General features: G+C 47.0%; 1 protein-coding gene and 1 non-coding gene across 2 annotated transcripts in view; one reads left to right on the forward strand and one right to left on the reverse strand.

Moving 5' to 3' along the window:
• The first annotated feature begins 2,254 nt into the window (after positions 1 to 2,254).
• Positions 2,255 to 17,263, forward strand: part of LOC135896147 (uncharacterized) — a 34,982-nt gene continuing 19,973 nt past the window's right edge. The window contains exons 1-4 of the mRNA XM_065424507.1: positions 2,255 to 2,602; positions 6,012 to 6,173; positions 6,734 to 6,991; positions 13,056 to 13,268. Of these exons, the coding sequence (XP_065280579.1) occupies positions 2,381 to 2,602; positions 6,012 to 6,173; positions 6,734 to 6,991; positions 13,056 to 13,268 (855 nt within the window). The 5' untranslated portion in view covers positions 2,255 to 2,380. The remainder of the gene's footprint in view (positions 2,603 to 6,011; positions 6,174 to 6,733; positions 6,992 to 13,055; positions 13,269 to 17,263) is intronic.
• Positions 4,180 to 4,373, reverse strand: LOC135896371 (U2 spliceosomal RNA). The gene has a single exon (XR_010562686.1). It is a non-coding gene; the product is annotated as a U2 spliceosomal RNA (small nuclear RNA).

Raw genomic sequence — 17,263 nt, forward strand, 5'->3', positions numbered from 1 at the left:
TACCCTCTTCTCAACAAACGTGAAACCTCAGCTTCGTCCTCATGACGTTGCTGCGTCAACGTCTCACAGTGTGAATTCGTGTGAGCTGCTGTTAGCATTTCGGCACATTTATTTTGTGGGCATGCATTGTACTGCATAAATGTAAGCTTTTTACAGGATATACATAAAAGTAGTGACCTGAATAAGAATACACATTTCAGAGGATTACGGTATAAGGACACTTGAACGCATTGGGTTTAGTTGTGTAGTATATAGTTACCGCATTTTCGCGCGTGTAAGCAGCAGCAAAACTCTAAAAATTTGCAGTAAAATGGAGCGCGGGTTATACGCGAATTTCGCCTTGAGGTGCGCCTTCGCCGCAGTATGTGCCGTGCTGCCGTGAAGGCACACCTCCAGGCACAGTTCCCTGTCGTTTGTAATTATCTCCTAGGGAACTCCACCCCCGTGCGCCTTTTTCATGGTCGCCCCCTTTTTCCTCTTTTCGGGCTGCCCTATTGTATTTTGGCTATGTTGTTAGTTCACGCGGTGCCGGCGAACCAGAAGTGCAGATCACGATGAAGCTGCGCTCGTAAGGCATGCATCGACCCGCTCTTGCACGGTCACGGAAGCCGAAGAGCTTGCCATCGCGTTAGCTATTCGCGAATACCAATACGCAAATAAACCACCGACTATCCTCACGGATTCCGAGCAGGCCTGCAGGGAGAAATCGGAAGACTTAATTGTTGTACGACTCCTAGCGAGCCTATACCCAAGGAGGACACTGATGACTTCACCGCTTATTTAGACAGTACATCTGGATACCGGACCACGTTGGCATCACGGGTAACAGAAGACCCAGACTGCGGTCGACCTCGAGCATTCAGTCATGCTGAACAATATATACCGCAGATCGAGCGAGTCGCTTAATTTGTGATATGCACCACCCCATCGAAAATAATACGGAAGATGTCGCTGCCTAGCTGGCGTAGACTCCAAACAGGCACCTACACGAACCTACACATATCTTACATCGCATACACCCCACAGCCTACAGGGACGAATGCCCGTGCTGCGGGGCCGCACCAAACCTGTATCAGATTACGTGGGAGAGCACGCGATCACAATATAGAACACAACGACGCGAACATAACGAGGGAGCAATGGGAGGCACTTCTGGATCCAGCTGCACGTACGGTCCTCGACGACCAGCTCAAACTGATCCAGAGAGCGTAGAAGTAGGCAAGAGCCAGGCCCAACCACACGCAGCACGGGATACGCGTCTTTCTACGCGTACACGTAGGCGTACGCGTCTGCGTGCGCGCACGGGTGATGACGGGAAGGGCGGCCAGCCACACGATGAAGGCATCGATGCCCCCTTCGGCCGGGGGCCAATTAAAAAAAGAAAGAAAGAAAAGGAACTCCAATAAAGTTAATTTCTCTCTCTCTTACAGCGCAGAAGAAGATAAGATTATGAACGTTGCCAAAAAAATGGAGAACGGACCTGCCGGTCGAATATACCTTGTGGACGAGTCGCGATTGACTGTTTTCAGAGATTTGAGTGTTTTGTTGAACACTGCACACTCCGTTTCGAGATGTTGTAATAGAGAATGCGGATTATACGCGAAAAAAAAAATGGCTGTGGCTTAGCTAAGGTTAAGCCCAGGGTGCGAAGCATACTTGCCTTTATTTTAGTTGTTGAACCACTGTTTAGCCTGGTGAACTGCTATTGCTTGGCTATATTTGGTTCGGCTAGACGAAGAAACAACTCATGCAGGCGAGCGCACGAGCTGAGACCCGGCTATGTAGCTACGCGGCCGCAAGCGAGCGCACGAGTTGAGCCTCCGCTTTTGCAGCTGTTATGACGTCATATGGTAGCTACGCGGCCGCGCGCGGCGCAGCAAGGAAGAGCGTGGTTGTGCGGCTAGTATGCTTCGCATAAAAAAATGCGGCAACCGCTTACTTCAGATGCTTCGCTGCATCCGAGCTTGGTACCTTTCTATGCACCTGCACCATGCTCCGTGCCCAGCACGGTGCAGCTCTGCAAAGCCGATTTGGCTACGAGTTCCAACAGTCCGGTACGCGTAGAGCGTCGGCGTAAGCTTGCTTGTGTCCTATAATATGAGAAACCGCGCAGTTTTCTGTGCAGCCATCGGTTTCATGTAACTGTTGTCGCACGAAAAACAATAAAATGTGGTCCAAACGGCTAAGCTCCGCCGCTACGCCGAATACAGAGACTACCACACAGTGGCGTAGCGATCCGTTCCTTCGTCATCATCATCATCAATCATTTCTTTGCACTCGCCGGCGTCCGTTTCGAACGCGGATGGCACCGGCGGCGGCGAGGTATTTGTTTCTAGCATCGCTTCTGCCTCGCTAATTGCCGCTAAAACCGAGTCTAGAAATGGCTTGGCACGTCTCTCTAGCGTGGTTAGTAGCAGTGTCCTGCTTCGCGGCCACGGGTGAGCCTGTCAGACTACCGCAGTTCGTGGCGCCAACCGGTGTAGAACAAGGCGAACGTCAGTACAAATCCGTGCTGGCGAAGATACCCGAGTACGGCGCGTGCTGGAGTGAAGCGGTCGCACGGCTGGAACGGGGCTGTGACGAGCTCACCGAGGAGTTGCAGGTATGCATTGGCATACCGCTTGATTAATATTTGCATTGCTGAATAGTTTCACGCGGGTTTTCTTAAGCTGCGTGGTGTGAAACTTGTGACGCCATGCTCGCGAGTATGCGCTCGCGCTACGTGCAACACGGTCCTAGAAAACTGCTCGAACTTTTCTATCTAATATAGACATGCGTCGGCCACCGCTTCGTGGATGGACATAATAGTGAGGGAACCGTTACCGCAGGTTCCTATCGTTCCTTTGAAGCCACGGAAAGCGTGGTGGAGCTGAATGGAAGCGATTGTCATACGTACTGATCTTGTCACTATTGCGTACAGTAAAATAAGGAGTAGGCCAACACGCTGGCCCGCCGTAAAGTGAGCGGTGGAAAAGAAATATGTATATAAGGGACACACACACACACGTGCATTTCAGGATGACCACATGGATCCAAAAGCTGAGTGGTACCTACCCACTGTCACAACCAATCCCAAATAGTCGGCGCGACTTCTCTAAAGTGAAGCCTTAAGTTCTGCAAGTCCGTTATCGATTGCGTCATCACACCTGCTCCGATTAGCTTAAATGAAGGAAATTGACAGTGTCTAGAAGAGCAAGCCAGCTGGCCTGCAAATTTGAGCGCACAAAGACTCGCCTAGGTATAGAGATTACTATTTTGTTTTGCATAGAGACCATGTAGAAGGTTATTCTGTATAAACGGCTGATTTTTTAATAAGCGAAATGACACTGCATGCAATACTACTATAGTTGTTCAGCACTGTCATGTTCTTAATGCAGCATTGCCTGCCATTGGTCGAGACCTCTAGGCGTGGTGTGCAACATTTCTCTAAAGGCAGATTTGTTAGAAAACTCAGAAGGTACTGAAAAATTTTTTTTCTCAATACAAGTGAAATGGCAGTCAAAGAATCGTACTACTTCCATATCCTAGTACACCGCTTCACAAAGTAGGGGTCGTAATGGAACAGGCTGTGATGTTTTATCACAAGAGTATAGTAAATCAGCTGTACCATTTTCGATGCCGTCGTCATCAAGCTGTCTTCATTTTCATCACGCTGTCACCTTGCCGTTGTCCCACACATTCACATGCGCAATTGCTCGCTCTGTAGGGACATCTTGCACTATCTGGTAACACATTGCAGAACACCAAATGGTGCTAGATATCCGGTTATGTGCAAAATGTTTTGCATAGCATAGATTCTAGCAGTGTACTTAGGGAGTTGCACAATATATATATTGAAAGAGGCTATAATACATCTCATTCATTCGAGTTGAATTTTTTGTATTGCCGCTCAAATACTGACCTTGAGGAACACGCAGCGTTGCATAGGCACCGGGAAGTGGTGTGAGGGTATGGGGCATTGTACTATAGTGTCAGTTGAGGCTGATGTTTGTGACATGAAGCGACATTGCGGTTGCCAGGTGCTGGTTCCACGCTCGACAGCACTACAGCCAGGCCCTGGCTGTAGTGCTGTGCTGCACTTGACGTTTGCCTTCTAAGTGCATCTTGACTGGAATTGACTATCTAGAAGAGTTCATTCTTCTTACAGTGAAACTGTGTATGGCTAGGGTTCCTTGCATAAAACTGTGGGCCGATCCTGAAGATTGTGCAATACCGTGCCTACTCGTGGCAGAGGTGAAGCAGGCTTCAAGCACTCTGTCTACTTCCAAAGATAAGTTTAATATCTTGGGTCTAAATACAACCTGTATCACATATTAAGCTGATAAGAACAGATACCTGCGTCGGCAATATCTACAGTGCTCACGGAATGAAATGGGACACGAGCATTTAGTAGAACCCTACATATGTGCAAAGTATGCGAGAGCACCATGTCATGTCGCTAGGAATTTGGTCACCAAAGGTGACGAGGACTCCGATGTAAGTGTACGCGCCAGAATTACGTCGATGTGACATGAACTGTAGTCGGTTCAAACGAAAGTATGCGGATTACTTAGCCCTAAATTGACGCGTTTCATTCCGTGAGCACTGTACATTCGCACCGGTGTTCCAAGTGCTTGCGAATCTACTTTCCTTCCGCTCTCCCGTGGTGGTGGTCCCATCACGCGTGTCTAGTTTCCTCTGGCTCCTTGGTGCGGTGGTTCTGTAGTCCATGCCAATGTATGTAAAAATCACGGCAAATGAGTTAGTACCTTTGTGCAAAACATGGTGTTGCCTCTGTGTCGAGTGGTTAACAGCTTCACTGGTCACAGAGTGAAACCTTCACAGAGTGGAATCGCTCATGATTTCCTCTCCCCCCCCCACCGCTTGGGTTGCCACACGGCATAACGTCAATATGAAACAAAATGTAAGGCAAATTAGTTCTGCAGAATTTTGCAAAGTGGAGGAAATTTCGTACAAGGGAAAATTGACAACCCGTATGTAGCACGAAGCTGTAAAGAATACGCCGTGTGGGCTTTTCAGAAACAAAGATTCGTAGTTGAAGACCAGGACACATTTTTCTTCAACTACGAGGCTTTGTTTCTGAGAAACCCATGTAGTTTTCCTTTGCAGCTTCGCGCTACACACGGGTTGATGTAAATTTTCCCTTTCAGGAACTAAATGTAAATGTAAGCATGCAGGCCCATTTCACAGAGGTACTGCAATAGTGACTTATAAAATGTTTTGTCCGCAATCCATCTTTCATTGTCGTCAGCTTGATCACTGTTCAATTTCACACCTTCAAGTACACTTTCGCGAATTGTCTTTGCACCAAGACACATCCAAAGTAGATGGCGGGCATCCGCTGCAGGAGCTTGGGGTTAAGCACTGTCTAACCAAACCTCTCAGTGAATCTTTTATGCCCAGAATATTGCGCAACTGGAACCATCTTCCTGCACCCACAGTTACCTGTCACCAACCGTCACTCGTTTTGCCCCTCTATAGCTGATGTTGTACTTTACCCAATGATTGAAATACCAAGACTGAAGTGCGGGGTTTTTGCTCATGTAGTGAAAAGCAAAGGGTGGAGATATGTGAACAACTCTGACGTATTGCAAATGCTGCTTGCTTCAGTTTATCATTCATTCATGATACAACATGTTAGATACAAATAAATGTATGCATCACAGTTGATTGTGCATCTCCACCCTGCACAAAAACTAATTGCTGCTTCAATCATTGAGCAAATTACGCCGGGGAAATTGTTTTTGTATGTAACATTTGTTATAGAATTGTACGAGCAGATATTGCATACTAACATATTGAATCATAGGTAACCACTCCCCTTCATAATGCCTATGGTTTGGAGATTATTACTAAACCAATTAAACATACACTGGTATAGTAGTTTTTCATTGTGGCAATACAATATTTACGTAGTGTATATTTTTAGGGATGGGAGGCGGGTTCGTGTAGCAGTAGTTTAGTAAGCACTGGTGTAATAGTTATGCCATCCTCTTCAACTGCCGGTGCAGGGTCGGCTTGCACTGGCCTTCACAAGCTGCTTCCTGGAGAAGATGGGCCAGCCGCCGATTCGGTGTCCCGACTCTCAGCCACTGTCGCGCTGCCCAGCTCTGGCCCAATTCCTCGAAAAGCCTCTGGCCACCTCGTACACCCAGTTCTTCACCCACACGCAGGCAGGTGGAATCGGCGGTATTTTTTTAACTTTACAGTTTTTGCGGAAGGGCTGGTTGCGTGTTCGCATGCAAATAGGGAGCCGAGGCAGTGTGGTGCATGGTTGAGGTTTCTGACACATGGAGATGAGACCGGCCAACGGTGGCTGTCAACTTCTGAGATGAAAACACGCAATCTGAGTGTGCATAATTACAAACTCTCTGGGATTTTTTATAAATGATAGAAATTCTGGCTTGTTTTGTGATCTTGCAAATGTTACACCTGCTGTGGTGGCTTAATGGATACTGAGTTCTTCTAGTGATAATGGGATAGTGGGTTTGATTCCCAGCAGCCATGATGTGGTTTTTATGGGGGCAGAATGTGAGGATGCTCGTATACTTAAGCGTAGGTGCACGTGAAAGAACTCCAATTGGTCAAAATTTATCTGAAACCCTCCAGTAAGGTGCCTGTCATAGCCCTAAGGTTGCCTTGAGGCGTTAAACGCCATGGATGGATCAATCAATCGCTGTTGCAACCTCCCATGTGTTGAAGTGTAATTCTTGGCCATGTGTGCATTTCGCAGGTGATATGCGCATTCCTGCGCAGCCGTAAATGGCAGGCGGAGGCGGCACGCACCATCACCGAGCTGGGTGCGTCCAGCGTGCGCGCCACAGCCGAGCTGAGACGCGCGGCCGAAACCCAGGCGCAGCTGGTGCGGCGGCAGCAGCAGATGTTTGCTAACACTGAGCACCTCAGGCAGGAGCTGGTCAGCGCACACTCAACGCTCCGCGAGCACCGGGAGATGCTGGACACGAGCCTGCTTCGCCTGTCCTACGTGCAGGTGAAAAAGCATTGTTTGGGCTCACGTCAGGGTCTCTTTTGGGTGGAGTGTGCAGTGAGGCAGATGTGTTTGTGGTAATGTGAGCAGTAGTAATGGTCACTATTAGGGCTGGACATTGACTAAAAACTTTGAGTCGATTGTCGGGAATATTTTATTTATCAAATAATCGAAATTGGGGATTTACATACACAAACTAAGAAAGGATCAGCAAGACTGGTAACTCATGCACGTGGGTATTGCAGGAAAGCAAACCGCCCTATATTTGAATCAATAAGTGCCTGTTGGCAACACTCTGCGTGAATACAGCATGACTAGCTCATGTGGATGCAATCGAAGGATGAGCCATGGAGGCAAGGAAGCTTAATGGTCTCTTTTAGTAGAGAATTCCTGTGCTTTCTGGTAGTCATGTTAGCAGCACCGAAGAGGCGCTCGCGTGGTGCTGGATTCTCTGATGGCTTGAAGTGCAGCATGCATGGGTGGCTTTTGTCCCATGGCTTTTGGCACATCGAAGCCCAATCTACCATTCGCTTGATCCAATGCTCTGGTTTGTTGATAGTTATAAACAAGCCTCTGACATTGATGGTGATATTCACTGCAACTTGATACAATAAGTTTTCTTTTTCCAAGCAAGGACAAACCGCCATTAGTCTTTGTTAGCGTGAAGAAATGGTCACACGAACCAACAAGAGTATTGCATTTATACAGTGGAACTCCAATTATATGTCTTCAGATTTTGTGACATCCCATGCTTAAACGACATATTAGTGCAGTCCTTGCAAGCTCCGCATGAAGACAATGCATTAAATACCTCAATTATACAGTGTGAGAAGAATGTGCATGTCCTGTCTGATTTGACGACCTGTGCAAAATTGCAAGCCCAACGGCAGACGTGTGAGAAATGCCAGCTTCTGGCAGCTCCCTCTTGACGCCGTCCCCTCCATCGAGAAGGGGAGAGCGCCCCTCCACATGTGGAAAGCTCCAAGCGGCTTTCAGCCTCTTCCGTAGCCTCCTTATACCTTCCCTTGCATTTGCTGGCCTCTCGTCATTCATTTGTCATTAATTCATTTGCCCCTCTTTACACCACACAACTGCCAGTCGAACATCGATATATCGTAGTGTGGTAATTGCAAAATAGTTCGATATAGCCGGAATTCGATACGTAAATTCATGTTAAAAAACTTGTCAAAAACATTTGAAAATCAATAAATGAACCAAGGGCGCACATTCGGTTGCACCGCGCACAACTGGCCTAGTATGTGCAGACTTCGTCCGCCGGGAGCGCGCGGTTGATTGTGCCACACGCAATTAGCATAGGCTGCGCTGACTTCATCTGTCGCGCGAAGTCGGTGCGGTCTTGGCCAATTGTGCGCGGCGGAACCGAACGCGTGTTACCAACAACAATCCCCTATTGCGTCTAATTGTGCCGCAGTAAATACTCACTAGAAACTTATTATCTTCTAGCAAATATCATCTTCCTACATGAAACAGAAGAAAAGGAAAAAATATTTAAACAGGTTTTTTTCAAGAAAACTTATTTTCAAAAAATAAAATGAAAACTTCAGTTCCAAATTTTCAAAAAAAAAATTCGGATGGAAGTACGCTTATGTCAGGCAAAATGTGGGTGCAGTAATATGCTTCCTCATTTGCTTTATTCACAAAATATAATGGGCCAAAGTGACCCATGTTGAGTGTGCTGGCTTTAGTGCCGGGATGACTCATTCTGGTTCAACGTTTACTCTCTTTTTAAGAAAGGAAAGGCAGCAGTTGCCACAAACGAAGGGAGGTTTACCTTGGTTTCTTATCGTGGCAAGAATAGAGAACGTGTTTTCTGCTTTGTTTTCTGTGACGCAAGAGAGAGCAAACTCGATACTAGTCGTGGTGCTTGAACTAATTTATCGTACGCCCTTTGCAGTCAGTAATTAAAAGGGTTTAACCGCCGTCAGCTGGCTAGTGGCAGTTCTCGCAGTGGACAGTGCATGTCCGCTTGAATGGTCGCGGGCACACACCCACACATGCCGTGACTGAATTCCCAGCACACGTGGCACTGACTTCTACTCTGCTGACAATGCTCCTCGATGGCTTCAGTAGGCGCACGGAGCAGGGCCACATTCTTGATGTTTCAGCTAAGTTGATAGACGTGTCTCATGTGCTGACCGAGTAGAGTCGGTACTTCCAGACCTCAGGTTGTGCAGGGAAGCTTGGTGCTTAAGGAGGCCACCCACACCGTCACAGGCGTTCTTCCCATGCCCGGTAGCAGAAAACATCCACCTTGCAGATATATACTTGGAGTGGCACAACTCCTACAGTTGGTACCTATTTTTAATATGGCTCACTGCACTTTTGCTGACGTATGTTACATGACAGTAGATGGGTGCTTTTTCATCTAACACTTCGTGCACTCTACCTAGGGGGTAGCAAGCGTGTGCTGCGTCGTGATGCATGTTGTCACTTGTGACAGCAAAGCTGTGTGTTGCTTTCCTTGTCATGGAGACGCAGGTGAAAATGGACACTTGTGTCTTGTGCCAATGGTATGACTGTGTTTCATTTGGGAGGACAATCCCGTTTTCCGCAAAATCAAAGCGCAGAACAATGCTTCTGCACTGCTTGCACTTTGCCTCATGAATAGCCGCGGCTTGAGTGTGGCGTATGCATTCGTGAGCAATCCATTTGGTTATTTACTTGCCAAGTTCTTTCACAAAAAGAGTTCAAGACAACGTCTTGATCAAGTCACGGTTACTGCTTTCCCTAACAGCAAATGTGACCTCGTCCTTGTCGACCATTCCCAGGCTGGCCAAAGTAAGGCGTTCACTCCATGGGCAGCGTTTGCATTCACCTAACATACAATCTGTGGTTGGGGAGCCGAAGAGGCACAATGCTTTCATGTCTCCCTATGAGATTTCCATGCCGGTTATGTTCTCAAGCGTGGAGATGCAAAGGTTGGCATTGGCACAGTAAGCACAAATGCAAACCTCTTGTGGCCCGAGCAGCACCTGTTTTGGATGCAGGGTGTAAAACTGACACGGTGATGGCACTGTCAGGATGAGCTGCTTTGGACATCTGGAACATCTAGCAGATATAATGTGTCATAAAGTACTTTGAGACGTACTTTGTCTGGCCTTTCGTGATGACTGACACGTCTTTCTTGTTTGGGCTCTGCCGAGAGCACCCAAGTTTGTCCTTGGTGAAGTAGTCGAGCACAGCTTGTACATCTGACGGGCTTAACCCTGACCTTGTGTACAGGTAAAATTCGACCACATCCCATGATCCTCGTGCCTATTTCGGGCCTTTCTGAGCATGTACGTTGTGACAGCTGGGGTTGTCTCTGGAACGTGTTTATTTTCAACTTCTGATGGCACGATGGTTAAGAGACGGAGGCGCTCTGGATGGGACCTTGAAGTCTCGTATGCTTGCTTCAAGCTATTCAACCAGCCAGCGCATGTACAACATTCCGTCACAGATGGTTCAGGTGAATTGACACTTTCGTATGCAGCGCTTAAAGCTGAACATATCTTTGTCACCATGGCGCTTCCAATCTCGGTCCGTTTTCTGTTTCCGTACGATCGTCTGCTGCGTTTGTGAATGGAACATGGTGGCTTCAATGGTAAAACATCAGAAGAAAGATGGACGTACCTGTCTAAGTCATCAATCGCTTCTTCGTGAAAAAATGCCTCGTTTGCTTTTGTGCAGGTGTCACTGGATGAAGACAGGATATCCTTGAGGCACGTAAAGCAGTACTGGCAGATCTTGTTGGTGTCGTGAATACCCTCAGCCACTGCTAGCAGCTTCTGCCGGGAGACAACATCCAAAACCTTTACACAACAAAGGATTTCTTTTCTTAGCAATCTTCTTATTGGGAACGCGTAAATAATCAGCACAGAGTACTCTGACTGAGCTATGAGCTGCCTGCATCACATGCGGTGAACAGCTACACCAAGTCGAAACATTTATACTGAACAGCACCACACTCTTTCTGTCGCTTTTTCTGTGCTGCTGTCGTGACTGAGCTTCCAGAATGTCTCACGGTTTCATGTTCAATGGGCAAGGCTGTCTAAAGCTTTCGAAAGCGTGTGGGCCACGCTCGTTATCGAAGGACAAAGTCCATCTGGCGCCACCAGTGCCCTCTGCTGTTCTCGGCATGGGAAAGTGTGCCAGCAAGGTTCTAACAAAACATAATAAATTGGGTAACTTCGGCAGCCTTTAGCTCAGTGATGCCGCACTGCACTTAATGTATTCAGACAGCTGAAATGCAGAGGAGGTCAAAGTCAAGGTAAGACAGGAAGATGTTATCTGTGAGCGACACGAAAAACATGTGATAACAGTAAGCTAAATAAACGGCTAAGGAAATGACTCCGAAATGTTTTTAGAAAGGTACAGTGTGAGGTGCACGTGGCGGTGCCAAAGAAGGTTACAGTATCCATTGCACAGGGGGGGATGGGGAGCCTGCAGTGAAGCAGCACCTCCATAATAGCGCACCTGCTGATTATCGGAGCACTCCGTTGCTCACGGATTAGCCTGCCTTGGTGCCACTTATAGTACATGATTTACTGGTGCACCAGATGGGTTTTGGCCAACATTGGCCACAACATGCACTCGTGGTGTCTCGCATGCTGTTGACAAGCGAATAATGGAGGTGTATGCACAATGCCCAGAGAGGTGTGTTGTAAACTCAGTACGCATTAGCGCTTCAGGTGGCGGCAGCCTCAAACCCCAGCACATGCTAGACACAAATATAGTCTGGCAATACATTTTTGTTGAAAACAAGCTGCCAGAGCAAAGTTCTGAAGCATCTAAGAAATTGGAACTAAATTTGTGTGCAATGATAACTGATAGAGAACCAGCAATGTTATTGAAGCCAGCACGCTCAACATGTGCCTCTTTGGCCCGGTATATTTTGTGAATAAAACAAATGAAACATTATTGCACCCATGTTTTGCCCAACATATGCAGGCTACCATCCAACATTTTTGCAAAATTTAGAACTGGAGTCTTCTCATTTGATTTTTCTAAAATGACTTTTTTTTTAAATAAGCTTGTTTAGTTAACTATTTTTTTCTTCTTTTTCATGTAGGAAGATGATATTTTGCATAAATGTTGAAAGAGAACATTCTATGCTTGACATGTTTTTCAAGTTTCTGTGTGAAATGGAAAACTCGCGAAGACGCATGAAAGTTGGAAAATTTTTCTAATTTCAGCCATGTTTGGAATGTTTTAACATTCTTGTAGTTTGTGGACAGCATAAAGAAACACACGAAACTAATTTACTGTGAAGCGTGTTAAAATGAGCAGAAAATGTTTTTTGACACAACGTTCTTTGTTAGCATTTAATTCGGCTGTGAAATCGAAAAACATTGTGGTAAGCGATAGGGAGGACACTTGCGCCGCCACCTTCAAATATTTCTTGGGCTTGCCGGGAACGCTTTTTCGAGAATAAAATTTGCGGTTCTGTGCAGTTTTAATATTCTTACATGACATATATAAAACTCGTAGAATCACCCTATTGTGTTACGCCTGCAACTGTTTGCACTAATTCAGCATGGGTACACGCCCTTATTGCCTTTTACGTTTAAATTTATGGATTTACGGAAATTACGGAAGTACGGTTTTATGGGTTGCTTTGTAATTTAGCCCGGTAAGGGCAGATGGAGCGTAGTAAACAAAGCTGCACTAACGTTTCAAGCCACATGCATGAAGATCAGACAAATTCATGTGCTAACTGTCATTCCTTTTGTATTTGAACAATCGCAGCACTGGAGTTCCCTCTTGTGATTTTAGCGGGAAACTGTGCTGACACAGGCTGTATTGCTGGCGGCTCTGACTAATGTTTGATGCCGACTGCATCACCAGATGTCGCCACTGCTACACGTTGTGGGAACTCCCTAATACAGTTTCACTGGAACACATGCACATCTCGATAAACGCAAGTTGCTGACGAGTCTGACCCTAATTGAAGCTCATTGTGTGTTTCTCTTGGATCTTTTTGCCTCCATGGTTGCAGGCATTCTTTGTGGACCAATTGAAGCTCATTGTGTGTTTCTCTTGGATCTTTTTGCCTCCATGGTTGCAGGCATTCTTTGTGGACCAGTTTGCGACGCTGCACTCGCTGGGATACTACGCCATCGCGGTGGTCCTGGCCTTCCTCATGACGGCCTCCAAGCGCACGGCTGGTGCCCGCCCCTGGCTGCTCCTGCTCTTCCTGGTTAATCTGCTGGCTGAGCGGTTGATTGTCAAGTGGGCCTCGCTGGACGCTATTGACCGGTCTGCGCCACTGGCGTCGGATGTGAGTGCCCCTGTTTTCCACCTGCCTGTTTATTGTTAAAGTATGTACTATAGGCTACCGTTAATTCAACTCTGATTAATTAGATTTTTCGGCAAGTTCGATCCCAGCCAGAGGTCCTGGCCCGTGCCCATACAATTCTACGGACTCAACCTTTCGTCATTTCGATATTAAAATCGATAATCACCGGATAATTCAAACTGGACCAGTTAGGATGCATGCGTGTGGCCATTATGGTGATCTCAATAGTTGACCCCCTTAGTGGTAGCATGTCACGGTGGAGCATAGCGGACAGTGAATTCGTTGAACACGCGTGATTGCCTGCCGAAAACGCCTATTTTCAGCCGGCCCTAGGAATATATTCAATCAATAGCAGTAGCTCAGAATGTTGCCATGGTGGTATTTATGTGATTTTAATGTGTGCCTTTTATTCCAAGAAAATTAGGTCGAAAACTGCCTGTGAGCTGCAATTGGGTGCGAAACCAAAACTGTGTTTTCAGCGTTCATATCCTTTTACTCATAACAATGCTGTATTGTGGTGAAGCTGACTTTTTGATACCGGGTGCCATGTTCCAACACATATTAGACCCTTGCCCATTTTTCTTACTAAAATATGAGGTGTGTATTAGATTTCTACTTTAGGATCTTTGATTTCATTTTTACCTTAGTATTCTACTTTGGACACATAGAAAGCAGCCGCACATGCCATTTGGAGGCATGATAAAATCAGGCAAAAACTGCCAAATGAATTAGCGGTGTGTTCTGATATTTTTTCTGCGTCTTGTTTTATTCAATTTAGTTCGTTCTCTCGGTGTCAAACAGAAGTCAGCTGTACAGTAAAACCTTCTTAATTCAAAGTCTGTCGTACCAAAGGTATGTCCCATTTAATTGGGCTCACCACTTATCAAAAAGCGAGAAAATGTAAAAGTCAACAATAAGACATTATGGTTGAGCCCACATATAACGAACCTAAGTGTCACGTGGCACCCATTCATTATATATCTGGAAGTTTGTAATAAGTCTAAAGCAGCTAAAAAAAGTCTGTTATGGTCATCTGCTTCTGCAGTGCAGACCTTGATGGCTGTCTCTAGTTTGTTTAAAGTGGTAATGTTCTCCTCATCGAGGCCCTTGATGTCGACTAACTGCTGGAAGGTCTCGATATAGCTTATGGCTTTTGATGCGCTTACTGGTTTTGGTTCTCGAGATTGGTCGTCATCCAACTTTTCAGTGTTTCTCTCAGCCTCCACTTCAGGAACGATGTTGTAATCTGTGCACAGTTGCATGATGCCAGCATCATCATCCGCGAGAACAAAATCTTCACAGCCGATGTCACAGACGCCCATGTCGGAATCGAAAACGCATTGCCACAAGTCGTTGACAGACTTGTTTTCTTGGGAAACATTGGGCTCGATATCAAGCGTGTCCACGAAGCCAATCTTGAGGAATCGGCTCCTAATGCAAGATGCCGTCACTTCTGCCCAGGCCGCCCTCACAATCTCAACGGCCAAATAAAAGGAAACTCAAAAGCGGCAAGTTGGAGGCTGGATGACCAACAGCGATCAGCATGCACTGCACAATGCATTGCTTATACGCTGCTTTAAATACGTGAATAATGCCTATGTCAAGTGGCTGCGCTATAGATGTGAAAATTGGTTGCAAGGATAGCACAGTTATTGCCACCAAGTGCCAAACAGTTATCATGCCCTAGCAGCATGCTTTTGCCTTGCTCCTGCATGTTGTGTTTGAACTCGACGAGCCATTCGGCAAACAAGTCAAGCATCATCGACGCTTTTGCATTGTGCTTGTAGCTCACGGGCTCATAGTTGCAAGAACAAGGTGGCTACTTCGACTTGCCAATTACGAAGAGCAAGTGCCAATCTCTGCCATTCATGTTTGTGCACAGAAGCACGGTAACACATACTTTACACTGCTTGCCACTAGCACACACGTTGCCTTTCATCATGTGCATGTTATCCGAAAGAATGTGATAAAACAGTGCAATTTCATCTGCGTTATAGACATTTCACTCCGTGTAGTTCGCAATGGGGGCTTTGTTCATTAAAAAACATGCGGTAACATTTTCGTCACTTGCTGCAGTCCCATCGCTGATAATCAGTTTGAAAACAATGCCATTGTGCACTTTGAACTGATGTAGCCAGCCAGTGCCTCTGCAGAAGTGGGGAAAATGCAAGAGGAACGCGAAGTCTCAAGCTTTAGCCAGCATCAGTGGCCCGCCGATCAAAATATGCTGAACCCGCGTGTCAACAAACCACTGCAACATCTGCAACACTGTCCTGATTTTGGTGGCTCGGCAGAGCGTTGTCACCCGTCATAAGGTGGCCTCCATTGTACTTTCGCTTGCTGCAAAGAAGGCACTCGTCAATTTGCGCTATCTTCCTGGGGTCACCAAGTGGAAGTCATGTCAGCAGCTCGTCCTGTGAGGCCTCACGAGTGTCGTTCCTCCAGTCGGTGATGGCGTGCTCCGACAGAGTGAACAAGTCACCGGTCATTTACTTCAACAGCTGCGCGTCTATGCTTTTGCTCTCGCAGTACGTGAGCCAAATCACTTGATGCCTGGAGAGAGTGAATGTTCGGAAGGCCGAGGTGGTCTGCGTTGGCGAAACATCTTCCTTCATCTTTTTGCCCGTGCATTGCAGTGGTACCGTGTAACTACAATGTGTGCTTTCGGCACCTGTAGCACTGGAAGGCAGCCCGGTGTCCATTCCGAGTCTTCCTGTACAATATGACGGCTTCACCTTTGCAGGTTGGGTGGTCCGAGTTGAACCCCAGCTCCTTGCAGGTGCCCCACTACTCCTACGATGCCACCAGTCCTGGTGTGCCGCTGGGGTACGGTGAGCGCACAGCGCTTGAAGCCGGATCGTGGACCATGAGTATTCGACATGGTCTGCGTGACCACAGAGGAGCTGCAACATTTCAAGGTCGACCGACGAGAAGTGGTGACGCCAGGCTCCATTATTGTCGACATGGTCTGCGTGACCACAGAGGAGCTGCAACATTTCAAGGTCGACCGACGAGAAGTGGTGACGCCAGGCTCCATTATTGCAGTCAATGTTCAACCGGGGACCATTATTCACAGTGACGAGTAGGCCACATACAACTGTATCCCAAATTTAGTGGATGCTAATGGAGTGAGCCTCAGTCTGCATTGGGAGACAGTAAACCACAGTGTGAACTTTTTGGACCCCGTCACAGGTGCTCACACTCAAAAAACAAAAGTTATTGGCAAAAAGTGTAGTGCCACCTCCTCACCGCTGTGTACGGGGTAACTGCCCCACTACTGGAGTCGCACTTGACATGGCTGTGGTGGCATTCAGTTAACCGCCACACATGCTGCAAGGACTCTTTTCTCCACTTGTTAGAAACCATTGCTCAGCGCTGCCCAGTAGGAAGACTTTCCTGTGCTTGTTAGAAGCCATTCCTTGGCGCTACCTAGTGTGACAGTACATCACAAAGTAAAGCAAAATAAAGCTTGGTTTTCTGATCCTTTGCTTGGATGAGTGTTTTCCGGCATTCCTACATGTTTACATACATGGAAAGCCTGTGGCAAGGTACTTCTGCGCTAACCGGTGCTCACTTCATCTTTAAACGTGAGCTATCTTTTGAAAGCCCAGTGCGAAAACCATGCGCACACCTGTCTGTGCTTACACGGTACGTATGTGGCAAAAAGCACTTCTGTGCTTGCAGACACCTTTTAGCGCGAGCAGCAAGTGATCTGTGGAAAGCCCAGTGCGAAAAGCACGTGCACACCAATCTGTGCTTGGAAATGCGAGCACAAGCATATAGCGAGCCGTGCCAATTCATTCCAGAGAAAAGAGAAAGAGCGATGAGCCATCTGTTAAAAGCCCAGTGCGAAAACCAGGCGCACACCAATCTGTGGCTGGAAAAGCGTGCGCAAGCGCGTAGTGAGATGTGCCAATCCAATCCAGAAGAGAGAGGAGGAGGGGAAGTGAGGTGCTGCCACTTTGTGACACTAAGCT

This window comes from Dermacentor albipictus, chromosome 8 (assembly GCF_038994185.2).
Source record: "Dermacentor albipictus isolate Rhodes 1998 colony chromosome 8, USDA_Dalb.pri_finalv2, whole genome shotgun sequence".
In the NCBI taxonomy this organism is placed as follows: domain Eukaryota; kingdom Metazoa; phylum Arthropoda; class Arachnida; order Ixodida; family Ixodidae; genus Dermacentor; species Dermacentor albipictus.